At 33.6% G+C, this 10,232-nt stretch overlaps 1 protein-coding gene across 1 annotated transcript; it reads right to left on the bottom strand.

Moving 5' to 3' along the window:
- Positions 1-246: 246 nt before the first annotated feature.
- Positions 247-1,367, bottom strand: LOC114715959 (heterodimeric geranylgeranyl pyrophosphate synthase small subunit, chloroplastic-like). Its single transcript, XM_028900876.1, has one exon. It carries the CDS (start codon positions 1,229-1,231, stop codon positions 341-343), a length of 891 nt encoding a protein of 296 aa, XP_028756709.1. The 5' UTR covers positions 1,232-1,367; the 3' UTR covers positions 247-340.
- Positions 1,368-10,232: the final 8,865 nt, after the last annotated feature.

The following is a 10,232-nucleotide window of genomic DNA, read 5'->3' as shown; positions in this document are numbered from 1 at the left end:
AAATAATACTATTTCATTATTTTCTTCAAATATTGATGCAAACGTACATAGTCCCAACCTCGTTACTGCTCTTGTCAATTCAAGAGGCCCCATGCCCATGCCCCCATGCATCCCCCATATATTAGTATAGCATTGTGGTCCACAGAGGGCATCATAATATCTACTGATTATTCATTCATTATTTTTTTTATCTACTTAATTCATACTCTTATTTTCTTTAAATTGGAGGGGTAGACACAAGCAGCATGAAATCAAGCAAGCCACTAACTACTTATACAAAAAGAAGTTTCATATTATTAGATTACAACGCCATATATAGGCAACAACTTCATTATATTCTTCAAACATCAATGAATCTAGAAATTACCTCAATGTTTCTACCTTCAAAGAATTCCAATTCCCCAAGAGCCACCTTCCTTATCTCTTCCAATTCTTTCTTTAACCCTTTCTCTGCATTTTCAGCACCACGCATCATCCCCTGCATCATCCCCACATAAAGCCCATAGTTCCTCAGTTTCTCTATTTCCTCCTCGCTCCCATCCCCCAGCACTGCCCCACACGCAGCTCCACACGCGTGCATCCCACCTTCGCCCTTCTCTACCTCTGCCTTTATATTCGCTTCCCCGTCTAATTGAGTTCTCACGAATTTACGGTATTGCCCTTCCACCAAGCCTTCTGATCCCACCGCACGTGAGATCTCCACCATCACGCGTAGGATCCGATCTGAATCGACTCGGGTCGGGACGTCGGATCTGGCCAAGAGTTCAAACGCGAGTGGTATCATTCCATCTCCTGTAAGAAGCTCTATGTTCGGATCGTACTCATGGTGGCCCCTGGCCTTGGGCCTAGGCCGATCTGTTAATGGGAGGTGTTCGTGAGTATAGGCGACTGCTTGCATGAGTAGCAGAGCTGAAGCCGCGGGTAAGGCCCGGTCCTGATGGCCGCCGACAAGCTCGCAAGCTGCCACACAGAGGGCCGGCACGGTGGTTCGTGGGGCGGTGAAGGCCAAATGGTGCATGGGCTCAAATACCACGAGAGGTTCTTTCATGGGAATAGCCTGCTTGAGATGCGCTTCAATGTCTGCCTGCAGAGAAGCCCAGGAAGAAGAGTGGGCACGCGTGATTTGCGCCGCCGTGGTGAGCTTCGACGGCAAGGGAGAGCGGCGGAGATCTGATCTGCTTGATAATTGAACGGTGGAGTTTCCACAGGGTTGGAAAAGAGCTCCGACCATGGTGGTAGCTCTGTGCAGATGCTGAAAGAAAAGAAAATAGGAAGTACAAAGACGAAGCAGATAGGGAATGAGGAAAGACTTGGAACCGCACAGCAATGATAGAGGATGGTTTGCTTTTCTAACATTACATTAACTACGCTCCTAACTATAACATCTCGTGGACTATAACGAGGTCTTGTTTTAAGAAGGTAGTACTATTTTATTATTATTTATAAGTGACTTCTAATACATGATTAACTTTTATTTAAAATTTAATAACTTTTTAATTTTATTTTTAATTTATTTATTATACAATATATTTCATCTAAATAAAATTAACACAATAATAAATAAAAATGATATATTAATACAAAAAAATTTTCTTAGTTCTCTGCAAATAGAATAAAAAAAGTCTCCTTTCTTAGCTTGTCTTTGCCGGCCAACGATGTGCTGTGTTGGGTGTATATTTTATTTACGTAACCAATGATGCCAATTAATGTGTTACACGAGTCTAGTATGGAATTACGCGAATGTCCTAGTAATGTTTTAAATGTGTTAAGTATACTTTAGTTTATTATCAGTTCGTGATATCACATGTGTTTGCCAGCTAAGTATCCGATTTTTTCTCGGTCCATATTGAGATATTAATTGAAATGTTTTTTTAATATTTAAAATAAATTACTTGTATCAAGCACACTAAAATTTTTTTTCAGTAGCACTATATATTTTAAATTAATTTTTTATGCCATCCTACCGTGCTTTTTTTTTTTTTAATGCATTGTCCATATCCTAAACTTAGGATACTCACTGTTACTGAAAAATTATTTAGGATGTTAAATGCACAAAAAAGTTAATTTAGGATGCTGACATTATTAGAAAGATATTTCAGAATATTAGATACATCTTAGTCATATTTAAATTTCACATAACAAGTTACGAAATTCTGGGGTAAAAGTACAACTTCCTCTTGATTTTTTTTTTAGGGGCAAAAAAGGCTAATTTTTCTTTTTAAACAAAAGTCTAACGAAATAGGAAACAAACAAAAAGTATGAAATAAACCACAAACACTGAAAGAAAGATCATTCATTAAAAAAAAATATGGACAAAATTGCATCCTAAAAAAATTGGGATGTTAAATGCACTTGAAAAGTAAAAATAGAGATAAAATTGCACATTTATTCCAAAGTTTATAAAAGATTATATTTTTTTGCAGAGATAAAAGATTATATAACTTATAAAAAAAGAAAATTTTATTATGTATATATTGTATATTAACATACATAAATTTACTATTATATTTGTATCTGTATGTTTTGATAAAAACTACATATTTTTGTTATATGCAAGGGCCAAGGTCTGCACTTCATGTTACAAGTTGTGTGGCCCACATTCGGTACAGTGTGACTCAGACATCAAACTCTTCGGTGGCCCATTGTCCATGCCCTACGCGTGTTAAATTTCATAAAAATAAGTCAACAAATCATATGAGGTGTCAATGTGTGTTGTGGACATTTTACGGGGGCAATTTTAATATCTTTAATTGTCATTTTCCCCATAATTATGGTATATTCTGTTATATGTCATTCACTCAAAAGAAAATGTTTCTCCTTTATTTGGTATATTCCATTATATGTCCTCAATGGGCTTCTATTTCGGAAATTTAAAATTAAACAAATTTCAAGGTAAAAGGAAACGGAAATTAAACCAACAAATCAAGCTGGTCCTATTATTTCCTTAAAAAGAAAACTAGAAGAAAAACTGAGGAATATATTTGAATTACGATTTTAGTATGTAAATTTTTATATATGCGTTGAAAGCATCTAAAATTAACAGCCCCATAAAGTCTGAACTGCAATTATGGTATACGAGATTAATATACATTTATCTTAATGTTTTATAAAAAATTTATTATTTTTAATCAAAAGGAGGGAATTAATCTATAAGTACCTATGATTTTACCCTAATTTTTTTTTGGGTAACATTTTACCCTAACTTTTAATCAAATCATAGTAATTTTTTCTACTTATACTATTTTGGCAACTTTTATTTAATATTGAGATTTGTTTAGAGTTCCTCCTCTAATTCTGCATCAATAACTTGGCATCAAAACCCACTCCACCTTCTTCTTGCTACCTAGAAGTGTCTTGATATGTCCATAACTTTGATGATAGCAAAACCGAAGATTATGATTTAACACAAACTTATCATTCAATTGGTGAAAATGCCCCTAATAGTTAAGACTAAGCTTAATAATTTTATCTCTATTGTCTTTGTTTGTAATGGCAATTTTTGGAAGTAACTTACTCTGGTGCAAAGCATCATTTTAACTTATATCACCCTTTCTACATTACATTGGTTGTCAAAGAGATGGTATAAAAAGTGTGACCCGTGACATTTTCATAAATAAGTAGTAAGGATATTAGTTTTTTCACATTAGCTGCTTAATTAATTGCGTATAAAACATTTTCTACATTAGTTTAAACAGTTGTCGATGTAGAAACTAATTGAATTTTACAAGAAATCTTGCTCATTAGTAAAATCTTGTTCATTTATTTTAGCATGTGGAAACAATTGGTGCATAAAGGTGAAGAAAAGTTTTCAAAAAAATTTAATTACTTTCTATACCACTGTTATTCTAACCGGTAAAAAAAGTGCTTTTCTATTTTATTTTTTAATAAACTAATACACCAGAGATGCTTGAGAACAATTAGCGTCGAAAGTCATCTATTTTCCTTTCATACCATCTCATTGATGAGGAAGGTTGCCTTGCACCCAAATTAAACTTAATTAACCACTAGTAGTACAATAGCCAACCTAGGTCGTATTTAGTTGCTCGACTTGATGCTAATGGACCTTAATTGAGTTCATACAGCAAGAAAACAAACTAAAATGGTGGGATTTGATTTTACTAAACTAAATTAAAATGAAATCTAATTAATTTTTTAAATTTATTTTAACTTAAGAGAATGAAAATACAAAGAGATAAATTACATATGACAAGACACTTCAAACCTGTCGGCAGTGGCACCTAACTAGTTAATCTGAGTCACGTTTGTGGACACTGTCATGAGCGCAACTATCAACAAATAAAGATGTGTAGCACTCCCTAGGATTGAATGGATAGTGGAAGAACAAGGTGAGGAAGTGAGCCTACTCCTCCTCCTCCTCTTGGCCCATTATACTATCCCAAGATCACTTGTTATTACTTGAAACCCACAATCCCAAGTAATGGGGAATTCTTCCTTTGACACATTGACATTTCCTTGTTTTTGCATGTTTATTTACGGTTTGAGTGAGCATTTTATTGTGTTTTATAGATTTTAATTACATTAATTTAGTTAGCAGCTTTGAGTAACTATGTGAATTTGGTTTATCCAATGGTGAGTTGGTCATAATTTTGTGATTACTCTTTTAGTTGTTAATTACTTTTCTTTTGAAGATTCTAGATATTGCAGTGTGTTAATTTTCATAATAGATCATTTGGAAAGTCAAAGTTGAAATGGCAACAAAGGACCCAAGGCATTGTTGTTTGAGGACCAGCAAGGATTTCAGAAATGATGAAAAATGACTACAGAATTAAAACATACATCTTCATTAAATTGTGTCATTCACCGTGGCAAATGGACTTATTCGCCTGTAACATCTATTTTCTTTTTCCCTTTTTCCACTGTTCATCGTGGTGATTAACCTCAAACACACTGTTTCACTTACATGCGTTCACCAGGGCAATGTGCCATGCTCGCTACAATGAACGACCAGAAATTTTAAACAAGAGCCCTCTTGCATGATGCCCTCACTTTTGGAATTATTAAAAAGGAAGGGTTATTCTCTGCTAGGATAAAATTAGAGCACCCTCTTGAAGATTTTTGGGAATTCTAAAGGTGACGTAATCCCCATTGGGCTTCTCATCTAGCTAGATTTTGGATATCGTTTTACAAATCTTTTTTCGGTTCAGTAATATAGTTATATAAAATTATTGCAGATCAACTTTTGGCATCTGTGGGACTCTCGAGGGACGCTTTAATGACCTCTGTGATAGATTTTGGAGATCAAACAAAATGGATTCTTACTCTTTTCTCCTGCTAGTTCCTCTATGAGGATGTATAAATAGGTTTTGGATAACCTGGAGTAGGGAAATTGATAAAGAACTCAGTAAAGACCTCTTTGGAAAGTTGAAATTGGCCTGGCGCGATTGTTTGTGTCAACGGAATTAATGTCTGAAACCCTAGGACTAGATAGAGATCAAAAAACAAAAAACTTTGGACTTTTAGATAGGTGAAAGGCGTTCACATAGTGTTCGCCCATTCATCGCAGCAAAATATCGCATGGCTTGTCACATCCTAAATTTTAGACCTAGAAGTACCTAAAATAGTCTAAAATGGGCAAGCTACTTGACCCCAATTGGCAGGAGTTCCAAAAGTTGCCTAAAAGAATAAGAGGATTTTTAGAGACTACATTGCAAAATAAAAGTTTTTTGGGACTGAGGAACGAGGAAGATAGAGACTCCAATAAAGTCTCAAGGGTCGAGTATGGAAAATTGAGATGAAGGAAGGCTAAAAGTTATGCTAGAAATCTCAATAAGATGATTCCTGAGATTAAACTCGAGTAGGAACTAAATCGCAAATTCGAAAGATCTTGGGTCAAAAAAAGGGAACAATGAAAAGTATGCCTGAAAATTTTAAAAAATTTCAAAAAAAAAAAAAAGAGAAATGATGTCTTGAAGCCCATTTGAGGTTAAAAATGATGAAAGTATCTAGGGGAGAATTTATGAAATTCTTAGGATTTTAGCTAATTATGTGTTACTAGATGAAATTAATTATTTAAAATATGAGGAGGTTACAAATAATTGGAGAAAATGGGAATAAATATTTGAGGAATTATTGGAGGTTTTAAAAATGATTTCATCCCCAAAATACGAAGAGGTAGGTTTTAAAAGAATTTAAAACCTATTTATGTCTTGTTTGGGGAGATTCAAAATAGAATGCTTACAGGCTAAGTTTTGGCCTGGAAAAACTTAGAGAATTTTCCTCTAATAAAAAAAGATTACTAGAGCCAAGGGACAAATTTTAGAAGTTATAGACTAGTAAGAAAAATTTGGTCAAGATTACTCCTAAATAAAATTATTAGTTTTTAATGGGAGACAGAGAAAAATATTTCTTTCTTCATGTGCATGCATATAAGATGGCATGTGAAATTATTTGTGATAAGAAAAGGGTGCCAAAACATGTGCCAGTGATATCGGATAAGTTAGGACCTGAAAAAACACCTGATATGATGTAAAATTGTAAAATAGCTGGAGGACTAGCCAAGGGTATAATTGTACACGAATTTTCTTTTATTTTCCTCCCTATTTTGATGCTAATTTGATGAAGAGGACAAGGTTAGAATCATATAATTTTTCAAGGGCAAAACTTAAAAAGGAATTAAAATAATATATCATTATAAAGCACATGAGATGATTACCCTTATTTTCCTAAGCAAACCAAGACATATGGCAACTTTGATGAACACTTGGCAAGATCACATAGTGGAAGGCTTGATGAAGAGGACAAGTGGACTTGCAATTGTAACATTTCTCAAGAGGCAAAATGAGAAACCAATGGCAAAAAATTTGTCTATAAATACCCCCTTCAGGAGCACAAAATTCAGCTAACATAAGAAATTTGGGGGGAAATGGTTTTGCCATTGAAAAGGAGAGAAAAGGAAGAGAAGGAAGAGAAAAAGAACCAAGCCAAGATCAAGGCAACTCACAAGGTAAGTTAAGGATTCTCTTAAGGGTTTAATTAACATGATTAGTGCTTGATTTGGATTTAATTTTGATGAAATATGATGGCTAAAAGTCCTAAGAAACCATGCTTCCCAAAATGGTTTGAAACACGATATGAATGATTGGAAGTTGGCTTCTAGATTAAAGAATAAAAAAAGGTTGGAAACTTGTATTGCAACTTAGTTTATGGAAGAATTCCAACTTGCCACCCATGAGCTTATGTTTTAGCCAAGGAGAGAACTTAGGGTTAGAGTTTGATTCATATCAATTTGATGATTCCAATGAGTTTAGATGATAAAATTGTGTATGAAAATGTTGAAGGAAAGTAATTGGAAGCATGGGAATTGAAATTAAAATTCTAAATATGAAGACCCCTATCTCTCAGCCAAACTTAATTGGGTAGGAAGGAGTTGGATTTTGATCAATTCAAGTTCAAATATGGATTTTACATGTAAAATCATGTAGGAAAAGCATGTAGAAATTATTATGAGAAAAGATTATATAAAAACCTAAAAACTAGAGAAAAGGTTAAGGGAATTTGGAAGATATTATATATAGGCCATATGATTTTATACTTACAATACCCCTATTGCATGATTGATAAGTATTGTTCAATTGCAGGAGAGCTTCGAGAATAAGAAAAAAGAGGAAAGGATCAAAGCTTAATAAGAGGTAGCAAGAACTTACAACTTTGATGTTAACTTGCATTGTTTGTTTGTTGTTATATGATTTTATGCCATGAGATAGATGGGCTAGTTGTGATGTGATATGTTAAAATCCTTACATTGGATGTCTTGACAATATGCATAGTTGAGTTGTTGAATGGTATGATTATAACTTCCCTTTCCGTGGCATGATAATGCTAGTAAAGGCATGAGAATGATGATTGATATATAGCATGACATAACATTGTATTATTAGCATTTTATTGTGGTTTCATTGCTACTAAAATTTCTATGAAATCTCACCCCTTTCATATCTAACTGACACCATTTAAGGGCTGGCTCTTCATATGACAAAAGAAGAGATATGGAGATATCGTGAAGAATTATATGCTATACTATGAAATTGTGAACTTTTATCTTAATCTATGTATATTTGTAAATGATTATGGATACTTATATGAACATATAACCTTACCTAGATGTGGATCATGGTCATATTATGATTATGTGAAAATGTGCATGATGAATGGCTTGATCATAGCACGGATTGCATAAGAATGGGCATTAAAAGAGATAGAAAGTTACTTTATTTGCTATAATTTGATGACCACTAGATTTTGAGCAAATGGACAAATCTGGCTAGGAGATTTGATAGGTTAAAAATGCTTGTCTTAATCTTTAAATAGAATGGTAGATTATCTAAATCAGAGTTATATATGCAAAGTTATGAATTTTTGAAATTATGGTACAAATCTAAAAAAGGAAAAATTTACCAAATGAACAGTATATCTTTCGGCTAAAATGGAATTCAGCTAGCAAGGCTATAAATCTAGTGAGTATTTTGTTTTATGTATACAATTAAAAGAGTTTCAAATAGAAGTTAGAACCACCTTGTTTTGAGTTTTTTTAGAATTAGTTATAAATCATCAAATCTAGCCAAAATTTTAGGGTTACCATGTGAATAGTAACCCAAGAAGAAAATTTTTGAAAATTTCATTTTCTAATCTTGAGACCATGAAATGTGGTTCCTTTTGCTTCTATTTGATAACTCATATGGTAAAAAGGAGAGACATTATATGACTCACTGTGACAAATGGTCCACAATTGTGTTGTCTGTGTTTGTGCCTTGTGTGATAGCATGAATTGTTTGTGTGGCATCACTGTCAATTCCTGACGTAATGTAATGTTTTGAACTTTATATGTTTGCAAATATGTTTATGATGTAGGATAGGGATGAATACTTGTTATGATTAATTGTTATTAAAGGATGACCTGGGGAGGTATTGTGATAAAGGCTTGTTAGACTACTATGTGATTTCCTCCATAATGCACACTATAGTTGGCCCTTGCAGAGGGTAGTACATCCTCACTTATAATACTCCAAAGGCATCTCAAGATAGCATATCCTAAGGGTAGTATGCCCAATGGGATACTAGGTAATATACTTACTAAGGTAGTATACTTCTTCTTTAGTGGAACTCATACCCCATGTGTGCTTTGCTAACCTTGGACAGTCCACATAACACTTATAGGGAGCTCGTATAAGGGTGCTAGTAGGTGAGGTGGGTAAGAGTTTTTATTATTTACACAGTGGTCTCACCTCATTATTTTTTACTAGTGAGAGTAGTAGAGAAGCAATGTGGAAGGAACAAGAAGCGTAAGGTTACCAATAAGGGTGATATCACTCCATATTTCTTTTAATTATGTTTGTTTTTATAGTTTACTTGCCATCTTAGGGTATTCATTTATCTCTTTGGGATATTATTAATTAAGTCTTGTGGATTGTTTATGTAATACCTTCCTTTTAAATCACATAACCTTTCAAATAGAACCAATTAGAACCACTTCTTATGGCCTTAAGTTAGAAAAATTCAAAATTTAAAATACATTAAATTCGGGTTACTATTCACGTAACCCTAAACCAAGGCCAAACTTTGAAAAATCATAACTAATTTTTGAAAAATCAAAATGAGGTGGTTCTAAGTTTTATTTAAAGCTATTAACATGATCTTCAAAGGAAAAATGCTCTCTTGCACCGAGCCTTTATCAATCATTCCCAGAATTCTAGCAAAGTAGCACTATTCATGTGGTAAATTTCTAACTTTTTAGGATTTATGCCTACCTTTGGATAGGCATAACTTTCTGTACAAAAATCCACTTTTGATGAAATACCACTTGTTTTAAAGCTAAAAATATAATCTATAAATTTTCCATGTTTCAGCCCAAAACTCATTCATTTGACCAAAATCACATTGTCATGAAATTTAGGTATTAATAGAGTTAATTCATCCCTTTTTCATGCTTTTTCTTGATTATACTCTTTCCTTGACATCATATTTCACCTCCACATATATAAAACACATTCAGCCATAATATTATCCAGTATTTACATACATCAAAGTCATTTATACAAGTATCCAAACTTCATACATATTTATTACAAACTTGCATAAAACGGAGTTTACATAAAATCATGAATAACATAGGCATAGACAATCCTCATTCCATCATGATCTCTTTGCCCTCCTCCTTGGATGTTCCAACCCTAGATTGTTAGTTAATTAAACATGGAAGGAGTGAGATTTCATAG

Source organism: Neltuma alba, unplaced genomic scaffold (assembly GCF_004799145.2).
Source record: "Neltuma alba isolate B1F8T4 unplaced genomic scaffold, ASM479914v2 tig00011631_pilon, whole genome shotgun sequence".
NCBI classification, from domain to species: Eukaryota; Viridiplantae; Streptophyta; class Magnoliopsida; order Fabales; family Fabaceae; genus Neltuma; species Neltuma alba.
The sequence above is the reverse complement of the archived record's forward strand: the minus strand, read 5'-3'. Positions and strand labels throughout refer to the sequence as shown.